Source organism: Syngnathus leptorhynchus, chromosome 2 (assembly GCF_054491065.1).
Source record: "Syngnathus leptorhynchus isolate UIUO chromosome 2, UIUO_Slep, whole genome shotgun sequence".
Taxonomy (NCBI): Eukaryota; Metazoa; Chordata; class Actinopteri; order Syngnathiformes; family Syngnathidae; genus Syngnathus; species Syngnathus leptorhynchus.
In genome coordinates this window covers 7,090,132-7,115,783 of record NC_141196.1, presented here as the reverse complement: position 1 = coordinate 7,115,783, position 25,652 = coordinate 7,090,132, and the positions used below count along the sequence as shown (strand labels likewise).

Here is a 25,652-nt window from a genome sequence, read left to right as displayed (position 1 = left end):
TGTAAGGACTTTGGGTTTGAAACTATCGGATGACAAAACAAGTTTTCACTTTAAATGTCACGATTTACACAAAAACAGCTGTTTTTGCACATTGTTCACACTAAAATGAGACTTACATGTCTTGACAGTTTTTGTTGACTAAACCCGGACATATAAAATTGTCTTGGACTAAAATTGTTGACTCAGTCGACTAAAATCACTAAGAACAAGCGTGATTCAAACTAGAAATAGAATGCATGACTGTTTTTGACCTCCACTTGTTTCTCATCGTCTCCAGGTTTTAACCATCTTCTGTTGGGGTATGCTGGATAATCAGAGGTAGCATTTTGAAAGGGAATGTGTTCATACTGTCATTAAAGTTCAAGTCAATAATCAAGTGGTTTATTCAAAACATTGGAGTTTATTTTGGTTCCTAATTTGATAACAACACACTCAGCAGAGCTATTCCTTTGCCATTTATTCAAAAGTACATAAGTATTTGGAGTCAGTACTCAGCCTCTTCTCATTTTCCATAAATCTTTGGAGCAGTTGTCTCAGGCCAGTGGCAGACACTAAAATGAAAAGAATTCAAAACATCAATATGCACATTCACAAATATGGACTACCCAAAGAAATGGATTAGTCTCAGTACCTGCACTAACTGGAACATGTACGTCATTGGCCTACTGGTCCGAGTAGCCGTGGATACAGTTGTGGTGTGCATCTAGGTTAGTTTGCCTTGGAGAGTGTTCATCCTGCAACAAGATGAAAAAATTAATCTCTGCCCGTCTCTTCATGATGTATTCATGAAACATAAAACATGGTGTTTAAAAGTCCTGGGCTCCACTGCCTTCCACTTGAAAGATTTGTTTCCAGTTGGGTGGTTTCAATGGTGGTGCTCTTCCAGAGGTCTCCTTTGTTTGAGGAAAAGGTTTCTGACAATGGATGTTCATTTTATTCTCATTTTATATACATTGACAAAGAAAGCCTTGGAAACACTTTTGTCTCGAGTATTGAAAGTATTTCTCAACTTTGTTTACTTTCGACAAGTACTTTGATTAGACAAGTACTTGGGTGTCAAAGGATCTCCATTTGCAAGGTGCAGCTGGCAAAAAAAAAAAAAAAAAGAACAAAAAATGTTGCAGGCAAGAGACAAAAGGTCTTAGCTTGCCTTGGAGCTCGTTGGCAGTTTTGACAAATTTTGCGACAATTAATAGGCACGTTCTAGTGGGCATCCGTTCTTTTGTGTAGTCCTTTGAAGCACTACGGTCTTGAATTGAGTGACGACTGCAATACAGGAATAATGAAAGGCATTGACAGATGTGAAACAGAAGAGGTTTGCTTTGCTTACCAGCAGTTGCCTATGGGGTTCTTGTTGGATAGAAGCTTGCATTTGGTTGCTCTTGCCTTTGGTTTTGTTGGAGCGTGCCAGCGAATGACTCTAGGATGATGGATCCATTTCCAAGGGAACTACATTGGAACATTTTGACAGTGACATTCGCCTAGCCCTTTTAACACAACAGTGACCAATTTGTCTTTTGAGTCAAGTTCCAGAGCAGAGACTCACCAACTAAACTTGACCAGAGAACTTTTTCTACGAGATGCAGATTCATGTCCAGGCTTTTGATCTTGTTGGAGTATTGATGCTCAATGGTCAGGGTACAACTGGTGCTTTTATTAGAATAGGAAAGCCAAATGTATAGGGCATTGCAGGTTCCAGCAGCACTGAACGATTTAATAATAATAAAAAAAAAAAACTCGGTCGCTGTACCAATACACGAGTAAGAGAGATTTATGTATATATAAAAAAATTGGAACACATACGGAAAAATTGGGAAAGTGAAGACACAATTTAAAGCTAAAACTCAATCCACAGAATTAGACATGGTTGGGATTTTTTTTTTTTTGCGTCAAACTTCTCCCACAACGATTTCAATGCTGCAACAGGAGCAATGTCTGCTTCAGAGAGATTTCCATGTCCATTCTAGTATCTGTTGCGAACCATGCCTCTGTCGGGTCGACTGCCTCCACGGCCCCCGCGTGGCCCTCCACGGCTTGAGCCGTACGAATCACGAGGAGGGTATCCTCTCTCGCCAGGGGGAGGGCCCCTCTCCTGCCTACCCATGCGCTCGCCACGGGGAGATGGGTAGGGCTCACTCCGACTGCTGTAACTGTCACGCCCGCCATAGCCATCCCGGGAGCTGCCGCCATAGTCATCGTAACGACCGCTTCCGCTGCCCCCACCGAAGGACGGTGGGGGGCCCCGTGAAGGTGGGGCGCTGCGAGAGTTACCTGCAGGGTCAACGGGTCAGGTAATTGGCAAGATACATTTGACATTTTTTTCGGTTGTTCTTGCAGGTTTGGTTCTCTTTCTTTGCCAGTACACGGAATTCGGTGATGCGCTAATTGAACCGATGGTCGTATGTACGTGTACCATCTGTTGGTGTTGATGGTAGATCTAAACTGAACATGTTTGTCGCAGACATTTGGGGGCAGTTGAGATCCAGCCACATGGAGTACTTGAGTTATTTGTTTCAACATGCCATTGATTTCTGAGGCCATTTCTCCTTTCTAGAGCTCCAGGTTTTCTGAGTAGTCCTGATGGTTATTTGTGAAGGAAACTCCATGAGGGAGAGATGGGCAAGATTCTGTTTTGCGCTTTCCAAGGACAGTTTTTGGCTCCTTATGGTAGACAACTCTGGCATTATCAAAAGAAATGTGAGGCACATTTATCTTTTGAGGACTGCAGTGGCAGTAGAATTGGAACGCCAGACGTCAATGCTTGATCAACTCATAACTGAAAAACTATCGTTTGTTGGCAGCAGCAAAGTATATGAACATTTTGATTGTGGTTTCCTTTGGGTTGCTCCCTTTTTTGGAAATGAGGCTTGGTTAGCTATGCGGCTCCTCTTCATGCCACTGTTGGTTCGTCCTAGACCTGTGTGGAAATATCTTACCGTAACCATCAAACGAGTCTCGGTACGAGCCTCCGCCGCCGCCGCCACCACCACTTGAACGGTCCATGTAGCTCCTGGAATCCCGCCCTCCACCATAGCCATCACGATCACTGCGAAAGGTACAAAGAGTCACTCTATGATCACATGGTTGTCAGCAATTACCTTTTGCAATGAACCCAAACTTTGTGCTGAACCTGTTGGTTGATTTTACTATTGTGTGTCAACATTTAAAGCCTAATGGAGTCTCTGGTTTTTGACATTGTGTCTTCTAATTAGCCAATTTACAGAAGAATTCCAACCCTCCCTTAAACTACTTAGTCTCTTTTTTTTTTTGCTCGTGTGTGTCATCTGTGGCGTCAGTGACTGCTGCATTGTGCTGGAAAAATATCAATAACAGATGAATCAATTTGCCTTTCAGTACATTATAGAAAGACTTACTTGTAACCCCTTGACATTGAGCCATAGTCATCCCGGGAACTGGGGTAATCGCGGTACGAATAATCTCTGGGAGGAGGTCCATAGTCCCGAGAATCTCTTGAATTATAATCTCGACTGGAGTATCTGCCAAAAACAAATCAAATTAAAACTTCTACTCAAAAGCATTTTGAACCATTTATATTTTCTACATAAGAGGTCAAATGGGGTTTCAAATACATTTATGACCAGTATTTGTTTGAAAAGATTAAGAGTAGGCAGTTTAAAAAAAAAAAAGAAAGTGTGTGTGTGTGTGTGTGTGTGTGTGTGTATGTGTGCGTGTGTGTGGGGGGGGGGGGGGGGGGGCTGTTAAAGTGGCCTACCCGTCTTTTGAATAATGGTCATCTCTGGGTGATGGATAGTCATCTCTTCTGGACATAGAGTCTCTGCGATGGGGTGGGCCATAGGGGTCCCTGTCCCTTGACATTGGGGCTGAAAAGCAAGGTTATGACATGATCTTCACAATACAATTTCATGGGTGCAACAATTAATTGTTGATCAATATTTTGAATCTTATACTAGAAATTTTGGTTGAACTGTCAAAATTGTTGGAATTTCAACTTGTAAACCAGTAAATATTCTCTCATTTCTGTCATCTTCCATGAAAGCAGACTTATTTTCTTGACGTTTAATGAAAATAGGACATCTTTGTGTGTCTTGGCATGTGAATAATTTGACAATAAAGCAGACTTTGACTTTGATTTATGATCATTTGCTTTGGAAAACAAATTTTTTGCTCATTTTCTGACATGTTGTGGACAAACCAGGAAACCATGCCCTGTTTTTTTAAGAGGGTCAGGAATTAAAAAAGGAAAAAATATGATTGACAAGAAAATCAAAACAATCTAAAAAAAAAAATAAAAAAATCATGACTTACAGTCCTTGAAAACTACTTTGTTTGAAAGACAGAGCAAAACTTACGTCTGTTCATTGGACCAGATGGGGCAGATCTCTTAGGCGGGGGGCCTCCATTACGCATAGGGGGTCCTCTTTTCATGGGAGGGGGGCCTCTCGAGGACATCCCCTTATAGAAGGGTTCTTCATTGTCATCATCATAGTAGTCTGCAAGCACGACACAAAACACAAAAAGACAAGACATACATGAATCAAATTTCACTCACAAACTCACAAATTAAACTTCAGATTTACCTCTGGATGGGCCTCTTATCCCACCTCCTCTGGATCCACGAAGGCCCCTGGGTGGGCCGCGACTGTTAGTGTACATGGGTGGGGGTCCTCGTCTGCCCCCAGAGTCATAATTAGGTTTGGTAGCCTGCTCCACTTTGATGGCCTTACCATCAAGAGACTGTAATAGACAAAAAGGAAAGCCACGTTGTTTTTTTATTTGTCAGTAGGTCATTACCTTTTTCTTTTTTTTAAGCAACACATACCTTTCCGTTCATTTCACGTGCGGCATCCTTTGCGTCGGCTGGATTATCGTAAGTTACAAAGGCAAAACCCCTTGATTTGTTTGTTTCACGGTCTTTCATCAGAAGAACTGGAAATACGATAAAAATGAAGTAAGCACAATTCTATTGTAGGTCGACAGGTAACTTGATCAATTATTTGATCAACTGATTAGTGATTACTTCTTGTCTAATCTCTTCTAAAATACTTGGTTTACAGCATTGTTCTTTCATCTATGTCAGCAACGTATAGTGACCGTCAGATAGGGTCGTGCCATATGGCCAAAGTTTCATATCTTAAAAACTCGACTAGCTAAGCTAAACGTAACCGCCGTGTCGCATGTGGGGAGCTCTTACAATACTTCACGCCGTATAAATGAGGTATACCCTAATATAACAAATGGAAAATTGTGACTCTCGAGAAGAGATGCTATAACTTCACACCTTGAACAATCCTGCCATATTTTCCGAAGTACTGCTCCAAGGCCTTCTCTGTAGTCTCGGTATTCAGGCCCCCAATAAACAGCTTGCCAGGTCGGTCTGCTTCCGCCATGTTGCACAAAAATCAACCTCTCAAAACAAAAAGGGAAAAAGAAAGTCAAACAAAGAGCCGCCGTCGTATTGTGAAAGTATTGAGTTATGTCGCGTAACTTACCTTGCTTGGGTTGTTAAGCAAAATGGCGAGTGTCCCCAGCTTAAGCGCGTTTGTTACTCGACGCGCGAAATGCTGCGGGCAATCGATTAGTGGCGTGAACAACAAACACACGACTTTCCGTCGGCCACTGCAGTTTCAAAATGAAGCCAGAACACCTCTCTAAGATTCCGCTGTATTTTAATATTGTACAAAGCGTGGAATGGTACCACAATAGAAAAAAGGAGCGCTCATGAATAAGCGTGATCAAAGAGCCACCATCTCTTCTTCGTCGCTTTTTTTTCTATTTGATTGGCGGGTTTGTGCGCATTACTGTCACCTACCGGACTAGACCTCAACATAACTCCAACAGTCAGAAGATAATGTGCTATGCCTATCACTTTAAATATGTATTAGTGTTTCTGATTTGAGCTAACTGAGAACTTGAAATAAACACAAAAAAACCCAATTTTATTAGATTTAGAAATAATAAAGACCTAAAAAGGAACAGTCTCATTGTTCAGATGACTATTATAATCAAGTTTTTTTTTAAATGGCATACATATATCGTAAGGTACAATCCACTATTTGTTTGGTATTTGTTTCTTGAAAGAATATTGTCATTGAAAGTTAAAAAAAAAAATTAAAGAAGAAAAAGTCTATAAATGGTCATTCTTCAGCAGTTTGTATTTTCAAAACAGAGTACAGCCGTATATTGATTTTAGAAATCAGGGTGTCAGAAATCATTGGAAATAGTTCGCGAAATTCGGTTTTTGCAAGACTGACTAACCACTCTTAAAACGTCATCATACTGTCTTCCGACCAATCATATAACTAAACGTCATAGAGAGACGCTGGCGATCCAATCACCCGAGTAGGTAAGGTACAGACAAGTGAAACGTAGCCTTTGCTAACGTCCCTGCTTTTCGACTCGGACCCAGCACAAGAAGCAGCTATCCTTGTTCCGCTAGCACAGCCTTCCCCCCCCCCCTCCGGATAAAAAATATTCATATTTGACACAAGCGTAGAATTTAACGACTCGCACTTAAAATGAGACTGCAAATAGAGTTTGGTTATTGGCTGCTTTTTTTTCTAGTTACAGATTTCTGCCCGTGTTTGGCGTTCTATCTTCCGGGTTTAGCTCCAGTTAGTTTTTGCGAGGACGGCAAAGGAAGTGAAGAATGCCAGGTAGGAAGAATTTATCATGCTTTCGTTTATTTAATGATATCCGTGGATTTTCAGTCGAATCGGCTGCTTTTTATCTCTATTGGTGTTAATGTTTACGTTGCTAGCTAACGTTAGCAGTTTTTAAGGCCCCGACTATCGGTTGGAAAACAGCATGAGCATTGTTGTGACCCTCGGTGCTAGCTTCTTTTTTTTTTTTTTTTTTTTGTTGCACTTTTCCCCCAACTACATTTCAGTGACGTTGTCAAGCCTTGAACTGATGATAAGCCGTATGTAAAATCATCGAAAGAGCTACCTTATTGAAAATATTGACAGTTCCAGCTGCAAAAGTAATCGAACCAATTCCGATTTGTATGACATTTCGTTTATTTATTTTCATATTAAAGTCTTATTTGGGGCAGGCGCCAATGGAATGAAATGGAGCATTGTAATACGTAATTGAGTGATTCTCATCAACGTGCAGATCAGTTGTATTTAGATTCATGCACTTCTTAACCTTATATTCAAGTGCAATTGAACTGCACATCATGTTAGTGGGTGAAAATATTATTAAATATACCTTTCAGGACTAAAACCTCAATACTTTTTGTGGTGGTCCATGGGGCAAAACGTTTTGAGACCAACTGTCATACATTATTCAAGCGTTTTTAAGATGAAAACAAAGCTAATACACAAAAGAACAAATTAAAACAAATACATTATTGTCTCAAAATTACTTTGACTAGTTCAATTAATCCAGTGAGAGAGAGTACATTTATGCTGATCCCTTAAATTGAAGAAAGTACTTCTGGACATGGCCTGTTGCCTATAAAGAGCAGTTTGGCAACCTGATCTTGTCCATTAATTGTGACTGATATCTTATAACAGCTTATTGTCACTTTTTTGCTTGCCTGCAGACACAGATACAGCTGTTTGTCAATCGCTTGGACTCTGTGGAGTCTGTCCTGCCTTATGAATATGACGTGTAAGTGACACATACTGTACTTTTGAATGCACACTTTCCAAGGGGTGCCCCTGTCCCAATCATATGTAATGTGTTTGTTAAAGATTTGACTTTTGCAAGGATGACAAGGAAATGAGGCCTTCGGAGAATCTGGGGCAGGTGTTGTTCGGCGAACGTATCGAGTCCTCGCCGTACAAGGTGAGTGTCACCTGAGAATGTGTGTGTAATTTTGTTGCTTATTTAGACTCACTTGTCTCATTCAAAAAAAAAAAAAAAAAGATTGAATGTGACTGCCGTCCCCTCTTTTTGCAGTTTAAATTTAAAGAAAATGTGAAGTGCAAAGCAGTTTGCACCAAAACCTACAAGAAGGACAGCCAAGAGGATGCAACCCGACTAGATTTTATCAAAATGGGAATGCAGCTCAACTATCAGCACCACTGGTTTGTTTGGTCACAGTCTATCTGAGCTTAACTGGATATTGTATTTGCATACTTGAGGTGATAAAAAAATGTTTGGTATTTGAGTGGCGCTTGCTGTTGTTTCAGGATCATTGACAATATGCCTGTCACGTGGTGCTACGATGTCGAAGACAACCAAAAATACTGCAACCCTGGGTTCCCCATTGGTTGCCTTGTTACTTCAGATGGCCGACCTAAGGATGCTTGTGTTATTAATGTAAGCTGTGACTATTTCTAAAATTTGTTTTAATGGCTATACAAACATGGCATCAAAGAGTATTTTTTGACGCTGTGTCTTAAAGTTCTTTCAAATTTCTGATTCAGAAATTGCATTTTGAATGTTTGTTTGTTTGTTTGTTTGTTTGTTTGTTTGTTTTTTCAGGCCGAGTTCAACAAGCCAAAGACATTTTATGTTTTCAACCACGTTGACATAAAGATCTTTTACCACAACGGAGCCGCTGATGGGTGGACAGGAGCTCGGCTAGTTGCTGCCACGCTGGAGCCCAAGAGGTAAACATTGATTGCTGCTGGATATACACTGGAACCATAAAGGGCACAATCCATTTTGGAACAACTAAGCAGAACTTTGAAATTTACACTTGAGAAAACAATATAAAATAATCTTCAGAAAAAAATTGCCATCACATAATAATATTCATTGTCCAATTTTGATACTCTAGGTAAACTGGCAATGAAGTAACACAACTGAAAATCTTATCAATGTCAATTATGTCAGTTTATTTCTGCATGATACATTTTCTCGAAGCATCGCAATAAATAATAGTGTCATACTTTTTTATGCTTATTATTCATGAGATTTTTCCAATAAGAATGTTTATAATGGCTCAGCAAAGTTTGATTTCTTTGTGATGCAATCAATACCCTCATAATTTAAAGATCAAGTTATTAAATAAGTATTTTTAAATTCCTAGTGGTCATTGCAAATGGGTAAACCATAGTACAGATAAGTAGGAATATATTCAGACACATTTTGTCGTCTCCCCTTCCACAATAGTATCAACCACGCAGATGCAAAGAACCTGAACTGTGAAGGCACTGCTCCAATGGCGGTGCCGAGCCAGTTTGAGAATGACGTGTCCATCGTTTACACCTACTCTGTCACATTTGAGGTAAGTCTTTGTATTAACGTGGATAATAAATACATGCATATAATAATACACAATAACTATAATGTAATATTTTGCCCCCTTTTATTACAGCCAAACAACATGATCAAGTGGGCTTCCAGGTGGGACTACATCCTGGTTTCTATGCCGCACACAAACATCCAATGGTTTAGGTACGAGCGCTAGTTTCATATTCACATTTATGCAATTGTGTCAGCAGTTGCTAACACTCTCCCTTTTATTTGTATGTGTTGGCTATTAGCATCATGAACTCCTTAGTCATCGTGCTCTTCCTGTCCGGCATGGTGGCCATGATCATGCTCAGGACGCTGCACAAGGACATTGCCAGATACAACCAAGTCGACCAGGTATGGGCAACATCAACCCGCTACATGATCATTACAATTGATGATGATCATTCAACAGAGGAGCACACAAAATGGCTGACTCCTCAAGGCATACTTTAGACATACAGAATTGAATTGTCACCACAGAAAAGCCAACAATATCCGCCATTGTTTTTTTTTTTACACAGAACTCAACTCAGTGGGTTACTGGTGCGCTCTTTGTACTTTGGACATAGCATCCCGCAATCAGATATTTACATGAGGGTGTAAAGAATGCTCTTTTAACATTTGTTACTGAAATTCTACCCACAACTAATAGAATTGGCACCGCAATGGCCTGCATTTGGAAAATTTTAGCGCTCTTGTAAATCGAATACTTCACATTGTAGAATGCATTGTTGCTGTGTCAAGTGCTCGCAGTTGCTGCGAATGGCCCCGCAATATTTGCTGGCTTTGGTATAAATGACGTAGATGGATAAAGGCAGAATTTTCTGGTGGCTTCACTTTGATTCAGAGTATTTCTTAGTAGGTGTGATGGATGTCATGATGTTTTTCAACAGCTAACTATGAAAGCAAAAACGCGTTAACAGTTTTAAAATGCCTTTGAAATCACTGGTAGCCTTTAAATCGGTTTCCTGAAATCTACAGTTTTATATCAACTCGTCCTTGAAGGTGGAGGTTTTTCCCCTGGTTCTCAGTGAATAGTACAGTGTGTAATGTTTTGAGACCTGAACGTGTTGTCACATTTCACAGGGCGACTTGGTCAAGCTTCCATCGACCAAGCCGAAATCCACTTCCTTTTATGTAAGCCTGCTGAAAAGCAAACACTGTTGTGGTCCTCCAATCAGGTGTTTGGGTTAGATTGAAACACAAGCATATATGTGAGAGAGGAATGTAAAATGTGGTGTGAGTATAACTGGATAGTCACAAAGTTGATAAGAATTGGAGTGGAAGCACACCAAATTTTACAGCTCTCAGTGTTCACCTTTTGTGGCTTTGCTGGCAAGCTTTGAGCCGCCAGGTACAACTCACTGCGTGGTGGCTGTTTAAACTCCGTTTTTCATGGCACGTGTGTGGAGTGCTCGATTTGATTTTTTTTTCCGTCTCACTGCCTTTTCAACAGGAAGACGCGCAGGAGGAGTCTGGCTGGAAGCAGGTGCACGGTGATGTTTTCCGCCCACCCAGGAAAGGAATGCTGCTTTCCATTTTCCTCGGACAGGGCACGCAGATCTTCATCATGACTTTCATCACTCTGTGTAAGATCACACAAAAGATTAGGAATGATTTTATGAGCAAAACAGGTATAACTAGCAAGGCAAACCAGAAGTCAAACATAAGACCAATAACCAATAACTTAAGCTTTTGTATAAAAAAAAACTAAGGCACTGAAAACATTGCGTTGTAGTTCCCTGACACCAAGATAGCACATATGTCAGCAAAATGCTACTTTGTCTAAATTTAGCTCAGTTCACTTCAATGTAGTTCTATGACACTATGATGGTGGTGTTAAAGTAGTTCTTCGAGTAATACAGATCAAGTTCCAAAATAGGAAATCTTTCCTCCCTTTTCCAAAGACTGTTGATAGTGGACTTGCACGTGTTATAGGTCACATTAATGTCTGAAAAGATTTTGAAATTATATTACTTGTTGCCATTTGTATAGGGGAAAATCTCATTTGAGCAGGGGTGTGTCGTTTTTTTTCCCCTCGCTCTAATTAAGACTGAATGTGTGACACCAGACACCATTACTTGGTGGTGACTGGTGCAATTAAGACTATTGACAGATTGTTCTTCCTCTGTAGTCCTGGCCTGCCTGGGATTCCTCTCCCCAGCCAACAGGGGCGCACTCATGACGTGCGCTGTGGTCCTCTGGGTCCTGCTGGGTACCCCCGCTGGCTACGTTTCGGCACGCCTCTACAAAAGTAAGACTTCTGACAAGAGGTTTTTGACAAGTGAAACTGCGGCCCTTTTTATTGCCATGTCCTTTTCTTATTTCAGCATTTGGAGGAGAGAAGTGGAAGACAAACGTCCTGTTGACAGCGCTCCTATGCCCGGGGTTCGTTCCTGCATCTAAAATGGCTCCTGAAAACTCATTTCTTTCCTTTTGTCATCATTCCTTCATCTCCCCCTGTTCTATAGTATCGTGTTTGCCGACTTCTTCCTGATGAACCTGATTCTCTGGGTGGAGGGCTCCTCGGCAGCCATCCCTTTTGGGACCCTGGTTGCCATCCTGGCCCTGTGGTTTGGAATTTCTGTGCCACTCACCTTCATCGGTGCCTACTTTGGATTCAAGAAGCCTGTACGTATCACGGCAAATACAGAGGTCCTTTAAGAGTCAAACACAAACTCTGGCACACCGGTTCAATTTCTTGTCGAAGGTGGTGACTAAAAGAATAAATCATTCGAGTTCAAAACCGAAGTTAACCAATGTTGATACTCGTTTAATGTTAGCGCAGCCTTTTTTGCAGTCTCATTGCCCTGGGCTTTTCTTTTTTTCCCCAGTTGGATTACCAGAGTTGAGCCCCATGACAGCTTTCAGTGAAACGTAAAATATATCATGTTGGCCACTCCTCAGTCATGTCATTTTCAAAACCTGTTGTGCAAAGAAAGGCTGACTATGAGACAAGCCAGTTTAAAAAAAAAAAAAATAGACAAAATAGTTTGTTGTTGTTGCGCACTGGGGCACATTGCCATGTCTTGAATGCACAGAAAAAGTTGCAGTGCTGAAGAAATCAGATATTATCATTACTCACCTTGACATGCTAAAGAGTCTAGATCATACCATTTGTTGCGTTGCCAAATGCTTCCACCAAAATTCTATCAAACTCTGCCAATGTTTCTTAGATGTTCTTAAAATTCTGAATTTTACAACTTTCATACCATTCAGATGTACAGAATTATCTTTATGAACCCCTCTTTTTTTTCCCACACAGGCAATTGAGCAACCAGTGAGAACAAATCAAATCCCACGTCAAATTCCTGAGCAGTCGTTCTTCACAAAGCCCATCCCGGGCATAGTCATGGGTGGCATCCTGCCATTCGGCTGCATCTTCATCCAGCTCTTCTTCATTCTCAATAGCATTTGGTAAGTGTGCACAGCATAACTCCTCATCCCGATTTACGTTGGAAAATAAGCTCGGTGTGAAATGTGTCACTCTGGTTAGGTCCCACCAGATGTACTACATGTTCGGCTTCCTGTTTCTGGTGTTCATCATTCTGCTCATCACATGCTCCGAGGCCACCATTCTGCTCTGCTACTTCCACTTATGTGCTGAGGTACGAGCAATGTTAACATGTTATCATTTCTATTTGAGTCACTTACTTGGAAAATAAGTTTTTGTATGGGCACCCCCCCCTATTATCCCTCGCAACGGATGTGAAATAATACAACCAAGACATGGTTGCAATGTTTGAATAGGTTTTTACAATTATGCTCCGAGCAAAAAAATGTAATTTACGAGCACTAGATGGTGCCAGCAAACTACAAAACCAGCTGCAATTTGGCAGATTGCAAACAATTCTTCAAAAAAGAGGCTTCAAGTTATTTATTGTTGCTAAATTGGAATTTGTGTAAAACAAAGAATTGCATGTTTAGTGGAATCACAAAACCTTGTCAAATCAAAGTTGGTTCGCTTAATGCGAACAAACAACAAACAATGCAAAACACCATACATAGGTGTGCTAACAAAGCCAGCAATGATGTTCTAGAAATGGAAATTAAGCAGTTGTGACTCAATACTTTATTTAAAAAAATGTTTTTAATGTGTGCTTTAATGAATGAAATATTAATTCGTATTTTGTATTTAAAGCAAGTTTCTAGTTAATTTCCCAATCTCATCCATCACAAAATATTCCTATCAAAATAAAAATATCAGATTTTTTTTTTATTTGTAAAAAGTAACCTAATAGAAATGTTAAAATATTCATTTGTGTTTTATAATTTACAAAGAATACATTAACAAACATTTAACAATTTGAAAAACATTCACATCTTAAATTACTTTACTCATTTTTTAAATTGCATCATTGATAGGCAATCCATTGAGATCCACAAAATAAGAATGGGGGGGAAAAAAAAATTTTAATCAACCCATGTAAGGGGGAAAAATTACATTTCATAAATACTCAAACTGTGTGTAAAACAATATCATGGCGAGTATTCAACTTTTCCGGCTTGACGTGTTTGTGTCACTCGTGTGCAGGACTACCACTGGTGGTGGCGTTCCTTCCTGACCAGTGGCTTCACTGCAGTCTATCTGTTCATATACGCCGTGCACTATTTCTTCTCCAAGCTTCAAATTATCGGTGCGGCCAGCACCTTCCTCTACTTTGGATACACCATGATCATGGTCCTCATCTTCTTCCTTTTCACAGGTGAGCCACTTATCGTCTTGCTCCACAGGAAACTTGTTCTAGTACTACTAAGCACAGGAAACTATTGTTCTAGTACTACTAAGCCAAATGGAATCATTTCTCATGTCATTTCACAGCAGAATGTTTGTCAAATGTCCAAGTGGGAAGGGAGAGTATATTTGGTTTCAACACACCCTGGTCTTAAAGAAATATAACACCGGGAGTCGTCTGAGCTCTTGTGCAATGTATCGTTTGGTCTTTATTGCGTCATTGCTGATAAAAGCTCATTTACTTGCGAGCATGTGTTAACATTTACAACCCACTAGTCATCCAAAACAGTCTTGTTTTTTCTCAAAGACAATAATGATCACTTTTGATTGACTCTTGTCTCGCCGGCTCGACTCCAATCCAGCATTTTGTGTTGATGTGGTTACATAGCTGTCGCCTTGGGGGTCTGCAAAATAATTTGCCATGAATGATTGTGCTACCTCCATATGGGGACCAATTCACCAATAAAACCGCTTGTCCCCGCTTGGGGTCGCGGGCGCGCTGGAGCCCCCTATCCCAGCAGTCATCAGTAGGCAGGGGACACCCTGAACCGGTTGCCAGCCAATCACAGGGCACACAGACAAACAACTATGCGCACTCGGACTCACACCTCGGGGCAGGTTGGAGTGCTCAATTGGCCGACCAAGCATGTTTTGAGATGTGGGAGGAAACCAAAGTGCCCGTAGAAAACTCCACACGGGAATTTGAGCCCACACCCTCCTAACTGAGGCGGACGTGGTAACCAGAGCAACACTGTGCCGCCCTAAAAGATAACAAAATACACCTGTGCAAATTTATGAAGCGACGTATCATACAATCTCCAAATGAATAACTATTATTTTGAGTGCAACGACATATTTTCCAGATTATATTTTTATGAATTTAAATATTTTTCCACAAAAATAGTCAACTTCTTAATTTATAATAATGTGCCATTTAGGTATCCACATGTGAACTGTGTTTAATTGGTATTCAGATAATGAGTTGGCCCTTGGAAAAGAAAATCGTAAACCCCAAAGGTTTGTGAAAATTAGGTGGTTAAGATCGTGCTTCTGGGGTGATTATTTTTTTTAGCTGTCTTTGGACCCCGACAAATGAAGGACATCCTGTCTCGTAATCTTGAAATAATAATAACAAAATAGGGCTTGTTTGCACCCGTGACCTATTTGTGCTGTTTACTTGACTCTGGGGACACAGGTCAGTGTGCTAATTGACACACGTTTACAATTTAACAACTGTGCTAAAATGAACTCGCGCGCATAGAGGATAACGTAGTCATAGATAGCGGTTGCGCACATTCCTCTTTGCAGCACCATGACATTTTATTGTCTCTCCACAACATGTCACATGGAGGAAGACAATCTGCACTAGTGTTACTATTGGACCAGATTTAAATAAAATGTTTTTTAAAAGTCATAGCCGTTGACATTATCTTAAGACGAAGCCGCAAAGTCACGAAGGGGGACAAGATGACAAAATATTATCGCTGGAGAATAATCCAAGCCAAAACATTATCGCGTTTCCTCCTTACTTCCACTTTGCAAGTCAATAATACTAATCTTCGCCATTTCCAATGTCTATTTTGGTCGTTTTTATCCCGTCCTCATGTTTGAGCTCACTGTAAATCACTCTTGGACTAGCGTCTTAATGTTAGTGAAAGAATAAAAAAAGGACTTAAATGATAGTGTCGTGTGGATTTGTCACATGGTTATCTTTTTTAGCTGTAAAGGAGCAAAGGTTTTAGATAGTCAGTGTCTCACAGTAAGTGTCTCACAAAGTTTGCACAGTACACACCTCATGTTTTTGTGACGATTATTCACACACAGATGCCTGTAATGTTAATTTCAGGGTACCAAAGCATTGCAACGGCCCACTCAATTTTATCTGACTTATTTTTGCTTGTTAGTGTCTTTAAAAAAAAAAAAAAAAAAAAAAAAAAAAACATCAGATTTTCAACTCTTCAAAATGGATGTGCTCATTGCTGCTGTTTAAAATGTTTTTCTTTCTCAGGAACAATCGGCTTCTTTGCTTGCTTCTGGTTTGTAAATAAGATCTACAGCGTGGTCAAGGTGGACTAGAGGACGGGGGGGGCGGGGCGAGAAGGAGATAGTAAGAGACTGTTGTGGCTGTCCATGTGACGGTAACATGTATGAACGGACCAGAAGTGAGACCATCCATTCATCACCAAGAAAACCCCTGAGAGCCAAGTCCGTCCTCTTTTTTTTTTTTGCTTTAAAAACCTCTGCCCTTCTTATAGTTTGCTTTGCAGCGTTCACTCTTTCACTGCTAATATTCAGAGCGACACCGTTTTAAACGGACAGAGGATCTCATTGTGAGTATTTTCTTTTTGTGGGATTAAAAGAAAACCATTATTGATTTGTGAGGAAAATGCAAATGTCTTTTGATTGATTTTTCCATTCACCTTCTGTTAAATGTTTTGGGTCTTTTTTTGGTTGTTTACTGTAATGATGGCAGAAAAAAAATGCTTGTACATATATTGTATAGACGGAACGAAGGAAAGAATGCTCATGACTTTCTGTTCTTGTTTTAGGGCTTTAAATCCTGAACTATATCAGCCTGTATTGTAGTTGAGAAAGCATATAAAAACACTGACATTGTTGCTGATCCATGTCCTTTTCTCTTGTATTTATACGATTGCTTTGAAGAAAAGGCGGAGAGCGCCAGACGTAGATTTTGGCAGCAGCATGTTCCAAAATGGAGGATTTTTTTTAATTCCATCTTGTTATATTTCATTCAAATGAGAAGCATCTGTGAATTCACTGATTTAATTGCTTTTGTTTCAGACACTGTTTGCTTCAATAGGAATGAGGAAGGATGTGTGTGTGTGTAGGCAGGGGGGTCGTCACACGGTGATATGTTTTGCAAATATATAATTAATACAATGTCACACTTTGTATAAGCCTCTTGAATGTATACGCAAACATGGATTATGTATTGTTTTCACTCTGGTTTGGAAATGAAGGTAACTTATCGCTCAGCTCCGATTTTTGAGAGAGTTTTGAGAAGTGGATCAGATACTCTCACGTGACATATTTTGGCCATCGTTGCTGTAGACAGGAGTCATTTATGCAACCGGGTGCTTTGTTTTCCACTGTATCCTTTACTCAGAAAAAAGGCCATGGAAATATACATAGTTTTTATTTTATTATTTTGTATATAAAACCATACATCACTAAACCATGTATATAACCAAATCAACAGACCTTCTGATGATAACCTACTAGACTGAATACAAAATCACAAAATACGTAATTAAAAGGGAAGTCAATCCTGAAGTTTTCTTTTGTAATATATTCTGTGCGCCCATGACGACTGTAATGTCATTTTCAGTCGACAGTAAGTGACAAGATGGCCGCCTCCTGTGGTGGATAAAAATGGGTGAATTTTGCTGCTTAACTTATGTTCCACAAATGCAATGTTAATCAGAATGCCATGTTTAGACAATTGGAGGTACACACAACATTACCGAATAGAAAATTATGAGATTGACTTCACCTCTTAAGTCATACTAAAAATCAATAATACTGTATGTTGTTGGTCAAATGTACAAGTGTACAATGAAATTTTGAATGAGCAGCTAACGAAAAAATAAGGCTTGTATCAATAATTGCTCATCGGTTGTCTCCCAACAATCAAAATGTATCAAGCTCAACCTTCACATTAAGAAGAAGGTTTAAGGTTGGGCTTGCTAATACTGAAATCAGTATGAGTGCAACAGGTGGAGAAGAGACAGCTAACAAACTGCCACATATTCACAATCAACTGCTAGAAAGGGCACAAAACATGCATCGACCTCAATAAGCCTTCTGAATTCTTGTAATAAGGATGGATATCTTTAAAATGTCACATTTGTTACCTCATTGGCACTCAGATGGAACACAACATTGATTCATGTTGATTGACAGCAAGTGTTGTCAGTCATAAACATATTGCAACTCAGAACAGAACATGGTCCTTCGTCGTGATGGTTTAAAAAAAGAAAATTTAAATATGGGGCTTGTTAAACAAGGGATCAAGTATTGTGTCATAAGGAAGCAACCCCTTTTTGTGCTAGAGTTATAAAATGAATTATAATAAGCCTTCATTTAATAGATAGATATTGTCCCTTGTGTAAATTGATAGGCACAATGAAACACCTTTGGTTGGTATTGCAATGATGGGAAATTCTTCACTCGCTCAACCAGATTTATTCTAAACACAGACAGACATTGACGTATCTAAAACACATCCTGAATCGATTGACTGGAGGCAACGCTCGCTCTCACTTAAATATTTACCACGACAGATTGACGAGCGGGATGACCTCAAGATATATAACCTCCAATATAATTTACTAAACAACAGCATACATTTACATTTTGTCCAGAGTGTTGGACTCTTCGGGTTTCTCACTTGCGAACTGCAGAAAATGAGTTGTGACAGTCTAGGATCAGCAACCACTTTGTTCTGAGAATAGTCTGTTTGAAGCCTCACAAGAAGCCAGACCACCCCTGCAATAAGTGAAATTTGTTATACAGAAATTCCCTCTTTAAATACATCCTAGGCCTCTATAATAGCATTTACAGAACTTCATTTGTTCAAAGGTCATTGAACATTCTTTTAAAAGAATACAAACATATTTTAAAATATATTAATATATTAAGAGAGACCAAGAGCAATGGAAAACAAAAATATTGCACAATGTAGCAGTGTACAAGTCCCTCAGTGTTTGAAGTAACAAATCTATTTTTTCCCCAAAAAACATTCATCATCCAGGGTGAGGGAAGTCTGGGCTTCTCTGCCAAATAAAAAAAAAATGGATGAATGGATCACGCCCAAAGACGTACATTGTAAAATGAACTTTCGGCATTTTCTGTAGGGCTAAAAAGCAGGATATCAGTGGATGACATTAAATAATTTTTCCCCATAAAATCTAGGCTGTGCTGAGATACTCATTTTTTTTCGAATTTCCACTCTCAAAATAAATAAATATAGAGACATCAAGTGGTTGATAATCAAATTGCACCCAATATAAACAAGAGTCAGAATAAAATAGAGTACAAAAAAGTAGTGAACCTCAAAACCAAGCTGGAGGGCTGTTTTGTGTCATCCATTTTAAGTTCAACCTAAAATTTCATCTGAAGACTAAATATCCCTAAAGAGGATATCAAACCCCAAATTGTCTTTACAATAATGTGTTGTATGTGCCCTCACTAGTCTAAATGCGGCATTCTGATAAATATTACGCTTGTGAAATATGAGTTGAGCATAAAAATTCACCCCGTTTTTTTATCCATCTCAGCAGGCGGCCATTTTGCCACTAGCTGTCAATTGAAAAAAATAACATGACAGTTGCCAGATCTCAGGTCACAACCAATCACGGCTCACGACTTTTCTAAAGCTGAGCCCTTGAGATGGATAAAAACAAGTAGATTTTGCCTGTTTATCACAACACTGTTTTGACTAGTTTGGCTGCACAGAACATATTACAAAGAGAAATTTGAAGTTGACTTCCCCTTTAACGTTTTGTGAGTATAGTTCTAAAGTTCCAGCTCCCATGTGCCATCTTTAAGTACTCTGCTTGTGGTGGACGGCGGGCTCCCGATCCGAGCTGACGCTGGTGGTGGTGGTCTCCTTGCGGCTGTCCCTTGACCTTCTCTCAAAGGTGGGCGAGGATGACGTGGTGCACTCCTCCCATGTCTGCAGTGGAAAGACCCTGGCGGCCAGGCTGGGCAGGTGAGGGTGCGCCCCGGCGCGGCCCTCCCCCGCCGTGGTGAGGCAGTTCTCGGCGGCCGAGCTCGCTCCCTGCTTGCAGAACGTCCCGCAGAGCAAGGCGAGGAATTCCTTCCTCACGCTACGGTGCATGTATCCATAAATGTATGGGTGCAGGCAGCACTGGAGGAAGAAGAGCACCAAGGCCAAAGAGGACAGCCAGGTGGGTACGTCTGCTCTGGCGCTCATGGATATGGTGTTCAGTACGCTGTAGGGGCCCATGCTTAGAATATAAGACGCCATGATCACAAAGACGACACGTGCGGCCTTGCAGTGGTAGTGGAAGCGTCTGTGCCTCACACGAGTTGGGTACACCTTGGCTGATGCAGGGCCGTCAGGTGAACTGGCCTGTTGGGGTGGCGAGCCGGTCTGTCCTGGGAAGTCTTGAGGGCAGGGCTGGGAATAGGATCGTGTCTGTACAGGGTGCACCAGAGCGTTCTGTCTCCGAGCAGCCCGGAAAACCATCCAGTAGCACCCGAGCATGACGAGAACAGGGAGCCAGAAGGAGAAGGTGGCTACAACCACCGAGTAGGACAAGCTGTAGGACCACACCACCGAGCACATCTTGTGATGGTGGTTGAAGTCGATGGCGCCCCAGCCGTACAACGGCGGTGTGCTCTGCACGATGCTGAGAACCCAGGTGCAGATGATTAGGTTGGTGCCCAAATGAGGCGTCATCCGGGTGGGGTAGGACAGAGGATGGATGATTGCCAGGTAGCGGTCCACGGAGACAACAATGATAGTGTTGACGCCAGCAAACGCAAAGAGATGCATGAGCACCACCAGCGCCTGACACAGTCGGGCATCCAGGGGCCAAACCCCCGGCACGGTGGCCGCGATGGCAAAGGGCATGACCAACACGGTCTGGAGAAGATCGGCCAACAGGAGGTTGAGGACGAAGCGGTTGGCTACGTGTAGGAGTTGAGGCTTCCTCTGAAAAACCAGCAGCACCACTACATTCCCAAACAAGGACACGCACACGATCACGGATATGAGCGCGATTTTGAGTATGCTGTTGGCCAACGAGCCCCACGCCGGATCTCCGCCGGGATAGTCGTAACCCGAATCCCAGGGGGCCTCGGTTACATTGGGGCCAAGGGCGGGTGCCAGAGAGCTTGGCATCATCGGCTTCACTCTGACAGCCTGCGGCGTCCTCTCAGGCCCAATAAGTTCATCGTGATTAACAAGGGAGACAGTTTGCTTCCAGGCAATCGTAAAAGGTTTTTGGATTCCACAAAGCTTTTTGGATTCGCCGTTTGCATGTTCAAACACTTCCTCTCACAGGCCAAAATAGGTTCACTGAAGACCTGAATGCTCTTACCGGGCAATTTTTTTTTTCAATTGAGGTTACAGAAAATGACTATTGGCTTCCATGACAACAATCCTGGAAACAGGAACATTCCAATTTGTGTTATTATAGAGCCGACTCAACGATCTGAGGAAACGTTAACATCCAATAGCACAAATACATCACAGCCAAAACGATGACACAATGTCGATGCTTACGCACGAATGTAAAGCCAACATCCGAGAACGTATTCAAAATAAGATTTCTGATCATTCACATCGCCGGCAGGCCCGACATTTGTATTTCGGCGTTTTCATGCTGTTTAGAGAGCAAACGGGAATTGTCTCAATAAGAAGTATAAAAAAATGTGTATGAATAGCAGTTCAATAAAATTGAGCCACTGAGATTAGTCCATGGGGGAACATCTCAGGATGAGGTCCAAATGCAAAGGTATTGTAGCAAATGTTCACATAATACATTTTGGTCTCCAAAACTGTATGAATATCTTGACTTCACTCCGATAATTGACGAGTAATTAGCCCAGGGTGATCCCGCCACTCAAATTCATCAAGAACCAGCAGCATTAAAAAAATGATGTTTGAATATCAGGGCAGTCATTTCGATCCATAGGATGTAAAAATAATCCATCGTGTAGCATCCAAGGCCCTTTTGTAGCTCACATCTACAACACTTTGAATGCAAACATTCACAAAAGAAAACATTTTCACTTGGTTTTCGTCCATATTTAAAACTACACGATTTGGACTTAATGCCTTAAACTCCACTTTGGTGTGAATATCTTATCGTTACTCCAATGATTGACAGATAACGTGCCCAGGGTGATCCCGCCTCTTTTCTCCTTCAGCAGGAACCCGCAGTATAAAAAAAATGTTCTTTGACTTCAGCAATCTTCATCCATTTGATGTCAACAAGAGTCCATGTTGCAGCATCCAGATGTAAAGGGCCTTCTAGTAGCTCACATCTGCAGCAGCAGCAGCAGCGGCGCACACGTAAACGTCCACAATGGACGCTCCACCACAAACACAGGAGCGGACAGCAGTGTGCATATAGGAACGTCTTTATCCCCTCAAAAATGACAGCGAAGCAGTCGGTTCGGGCTCGGTGGCTCGGTTCTCATCATTCCTCCCCCCCTCTCCACAATCTCCTCTTTCCAACCCCCCCCCCCCCCCCCCCGCCTCCATTTCGGAGCTCCGGTCGATGGCAGCGAGCAGATGCCGCACATCTTCACCGCTGCGGGGGGTCTCTCATCCAGACGAGCACATCCTTCCTCTTTCGGATTTCACGCCTCATCAAATATTTAAGATCGGATCCGCTTTGCCGACTTAACGGTCCGCTCGTGTCGCCGAGGTGTCACACATCCACCTGCATGATGCGAGGACCCGCTGGAAATTTGTCACCAGCCCCCTCCCCATCATCCAGCATCCACCCCCTCCTTTTTGTGTGTGCTAGCACGCTTTACACAATGTCTGACACTTCATATTGGACACGTCATACTGCTTATGGTTTATTTTATTATGTTGATTATTTAATAAAAGCAACATCTGTATGGATTCATTCCAGAAATGGAACAGAAATTTGGAGATCATACACAAAGTGCACAATCGTATATTTATGTAAATGATAGTTGTTCTGAGTTCAAATGAACCTGTCCTGAAAGTGATCATGTGGTAATATGGATTATTTAAGATACAAAATAGCACCTCCTAACGCCACTCTTTTGACAGCTACCTCGCAACTTACGTCAAAATATTATACAATAGACTTTAAATGATCCTTTGTGTGTGTGTGTGTGTGTGGGGGGGGGGGGGGGGGGGGGGCAGGCGGAGGGGTGTGTGGGGGGTGTTGTATACATTTACACTATGTCATCTTTAACTATTATAAAGCCAAAAGGTAAGCAGACCTGCAGTATATATGTGCAGAGATAAAAAAAAAAGTTTATTTACCCTTCTATTTACATATCTATTTTTTCTCTCTGAGATCTTTTTAGGCATTTTATGCATTAAATCTATGGGAGCTGCACATTAATATTTAATCTTAATTGACTGTCCAATTATACAGTGAGAAAGAAAACTTATTTGCATCATTTTTAAAGCTTGTACAAGTCTATACTTGTATTTGTACTGTCAGTATGGGGAATATTATTCTCTTTTAGTCCATCTTGTGCTCCAATTAAAGTGGCTTTGAAGCTCAAAGCATGCCCGGAAAGGGTTTTTAATATCACACAGCGCATACTAACAACTCAAATTGATATATTCCGTCATACAAGTGTACCAAAATAGAGGAAAAACGTGTACAAAAAAACCCCAAAGAAAACAAGACGTTTGTATTAATCAGTTCTTGTATTCATTTATCATTTCCAGTCCAACTCTAATTGACATGTTGTGCCATCACTAAACTACACGTTGTAATGAGCTGTTTTATCTCAAGTCCATCAAAAAGGCCTTTTGATGTGATGGATTCAGATTGCAAATGACATGTACAAAGGAGCCAGTCCTGGTCTTCTGCTCTATTATGTGGACTAGTAGCATGCTTCAAAGGGACCTGACGCATAAATGCTCTTATTTAACTGGCTCATACAAACACGAGCGTGGCATTCCTCATTTCCTGCCACTCACTGACACCTATTGGTCAATACAATGAAACACAGGACAGAAGGAGGGCCCACCACTGCACTCACATTGCATAAGCACCACTAGTCTACAAAAGCATCATTTGAATTCAAATGACATGCATTGTCGCTTGTGGGGACATGTTCTATTCATATGCCAAAATGAAAAAACGATGATCATGCTCCATTTTCAGATGATGGGTTTCTACAAGTAGTTTCTTGCTAGGATAAGTAGGGTTTCAAATTTGGGCTTCTTGCCAGGGTTAGGGTTTGAAGAAAAGGGTTTCAAATATATTCACACTGAGAGTTTATTCATGTTATTATAGTTTTTTTAGGGCTGGGAAACGATTACAATTTTAGATCGTGATTAGTCGCATGAGGTGTTTGCGATTAATGACGATTAATCAAATTATACACAGAATCCCTCCAAATTCAAAATTTGTGTATAGCTCTCCTTATTTTAATGAATAGTCACATCAGCAGTGAACTAGAATGTTCACTATAAATCTACAACGACTACGTATCACCATTGCTACTATTACCAAAAATAATAATGTCAACACAATCATGATTGCTTTTTTTTTTTCTTTTCCGGTTCTAGTGAGCGCCGCAGCCACAAGCAAGAGAATTTCACAATAAAAGAAATAATACAAACCGAGTTAATGCGCGATAAAATAATTTGTGCCGTTAATAAATTACCAAGTGAATGCAAAATTAATGCTTTAACTTGCCCAGCAAGCCCTATTTTTTTTTCCCCGGATGATAATAAGTCCGATATTTTGAATAAAATTTTGATAATTGATTCATCAGCAGATTCAGAGGAATACTACCATTTTCCCATGGTGACCTCAGAGCTGGTCAATTGTTTGAGATTTCATCGTAATTACGATTTTGGCTTCTCATAATACTAAAAATGGGCTTGAGGCTACATTGATAGTTTTGAGTAGTAGAATTTTAGTAGTAGTCTACTATATACTAAGTTTTCAATGTCTGATGTGCACAGAGGATGGCATTGACTGGCTTAAGGAGCACCAGAAAAAGAAATGAACTTGAGCTGAAAACAGAACCTTTTCCTTATGGCCGATGGCCTCCTGTCTCTGAATGAGAAATGGGTCAAGCTCGTGCACACACAAACAAGCGCACGCACACACGTACGTACGTACGTGCATATGATGGCGGTGCATGCAGTAAAGGAGAAATCTTTGTAAACAAACAGATTGAGTGCAAGCGTCAGCCTTTCATTTCCGAGCACAATAGCAGTTGTCTCCCGAGCCCAAACAGTTTAGAAGTAATTACCAGTGTTTTCCCCTCAGAAAGGTGATTACCCCGCCACGCTTGGCCGCCATTGTCGCCGGCCGCGCACTCAAACTGACAAAGGAGGTGAGAGTAGAGTGCTTTCAAGAATTTAAAAGTACTTTTTTTTTTTTTAACAAGCTTCTTTTGGGAGATTAACTTGCAATGAGGGCTACCTGCTTCTGACTGACACATTCCCTCTCTGCATTCACGGTAAAGACCACAAAGAGGAGGCACAGCTGCATGAAAGCAAATGCTGAATGGCTATTCTCACTACAAAAGACAACAAACCTCAAGTGTAAAGAAATAGAGTGTTTTTTCTTTCTTTCTTTCTTTTTAAACGTGAAGCTTCCATTCACCACCGAGGTCATTCCTTTTTTTTTTTTGAGCAGACACTCCAGCACACAAGGCCTCAATCTAATTATTTTAGGACATAGAAGGCATGTTATGCTGCCAAAGAGAGAGCACTCCTTACCACTTTAATTCAGTCATTCTATTTGACTGCCCCCCCCTCACCCAAACCGCCCTTGCCAGACGTCACGTGTTGGTGGACTGAACACAATCGGGAGACTCCTTAGTTTAGCTGAGGATTCAGTTTTTATTTGACATAAAAATCATGCACGTCTCATGTACAGCAGATTTAAGGACAGGTTTGGGGCTGTGTTGAAGATTGTGTTCAAACTGATGTTAAATGAAAGTCAGCGTAGACCTGCCTCTATTTTGAGCTCCTCTGATTAACCCCTAAATCAAGTTCACCTGGTTG

At 41.0% G+C, this 25,652-nt stretch overlaps 3 protein-coding genes across 4 annotated transcripts; 1 reads left to right on the top strand and 2 right to left on the bottom strand.

The window, feature by feature from the left end:
* Positions 1 to 1,633: 1,633 nt before the first annotated feature.
* rbmx (RNA binding motif protein X-linked) lies at positions 1,634 to 5,794 on the bottom strand. The gene is made up of 9 exons (XM_085901275.1): positions 5,472 to 5,794; positions 5,261 to 5,386; positions 4,802 to 4,908; positions 4,560 to 4,716; positions 4,332 to 4,472; positions 3,734 to 3,842; positions 3,375 to 3,497; positions 2,937 to 3,046; positions 1,634 to 2,271 (listed from the first exon to the last, which is right to left on the bottom strand). The coding sequence occupies exons 2-9, from the start codon at positions 5,367 to 5,369 to the stop codon at positions 1,964 to 1,966; spliced, it is 1,164 nt and encodes a 387-aa protein (XP_085757401.1). The 5' UTR covers positions 5,370 to 5,386; positions 5,472 to 5,794; the 3' UTR covers positions 1,634 to 1,963.
* A 537-nt stretch (positions 5,795 to 6,331) lies between these two features.
* Positions 6,332 to 17,203, top strand: tm9sf5 (transmembrane 9 superfamily protein member 5). 2 transcript variants are annotated; one of them, XM_085901253.1, is made up of 18 exons: positions 6,332 to 6,635; positions 7,529 to 7,596; positions 7,680 to 7,773; positions 7,888 to 8,015; positions 8,121 to 8,250; positions 8,416 to 8,543; positions 9,049 to 9,163; positions 9,254 to 9,333; positions 9,423 to 9,528; positions 10,261 to 10,311; positions 10,631 to 10,763; positions 11,309 to 11,428; positions 11,505 to 11,562; positions 11,646 to 11,805; positions 12,440 to 12,591; positions 12,671 to 12,782; positions 13,709 to 13,880; positions 15,918 to 17,203. In XM_085901253.1, the coding sequence occupies exons 1-18, from the start codon at positions 6,498 to 6,500 to the stop codon at positions 15,983 to 15,985; spliced, it is 2,013 nt and encodes a 670-aa protein (XP_085757379.1). In that variant the 5' UTR covers positions 6,332 to 6,497; the 3' UTR covers positions 15,986 to 17,203. The 2 variants fall into 2 exon arrangements, with proteins under 2 accessions (XP_085757379.1, XP_085757389.1); XM_085901263.1 differs by lacking the exon at positions 10,261 to 10,311.
* A 2,272-nt stretch (positions 17,204 to 19,475) lies between these two features.
* gpr101 (G protein-coupled receptor 101) lies at positions 19,476 to 20,804 on the bottom strand. The gene has a single exon (XM_085906229.1). The coding sequence runs from the start codon at positions 20,802 to 20,804 to the stop codon at positions 19,476 to 19,478; it is 1,329 nt and encodes a 442-aa protein (XP_085762355.1).
* Positions 20,805 to 25,652: the final 4,848 nt, after the last annotated feature.

Bases quoted from the DNA above. Each gene is read 5' to 3' on its own strand.
- tm9sf5 (XM_085901253.1), top strand. From the start codon at position 6,498: ATGAGACTGCAAATAGAGTTTGGTTATTGGCTGCTTTTTTTTCTAGTT. The intron at 9,164-9,253 runs GTAAGTCTTTGT...CTTTTATTACAG, and splicing joins CCTACTCTGTCACATTTGAG to CCAAACAACATGATCAAGTG. The intron at 10,312-10,630 runs GTAAGCCTGCTG...CCTTTTCAACAG, and splicing joins CGAAATCCACTTCCTTTTAT to GAAGACGCGCAGGAGGAGTC.
- rbmx (XM_085901275.1), bottom strand. From the start codon at position 5,369: ATGGCGGAAGCAGACCGACCTGGCAAGCTGTTTATTGGGGGCCTGAAT. The intron at 3,498-3,733 runs GTAGGCCACTTT...TGTTTTTGGCAG, and splicing joins GACCATTATTCAAAAGACGG to ATACTCCAGTCGAGATTATA. The intron at 2,272-2,936 runs GTAAGATATTTC...TTGACCCTGCAG, and splicing joins AGACTCGTTTGATGGTTACG to GTAACTCTCGCAGCGCCCCA.
- gpr101 (XM_085906229.1), bottom strand. From the start codon at position 20,804: ATGATGCCAAGCTCTCTGGCACCCGCCCTTGGCCCCAATGTAACCGAG.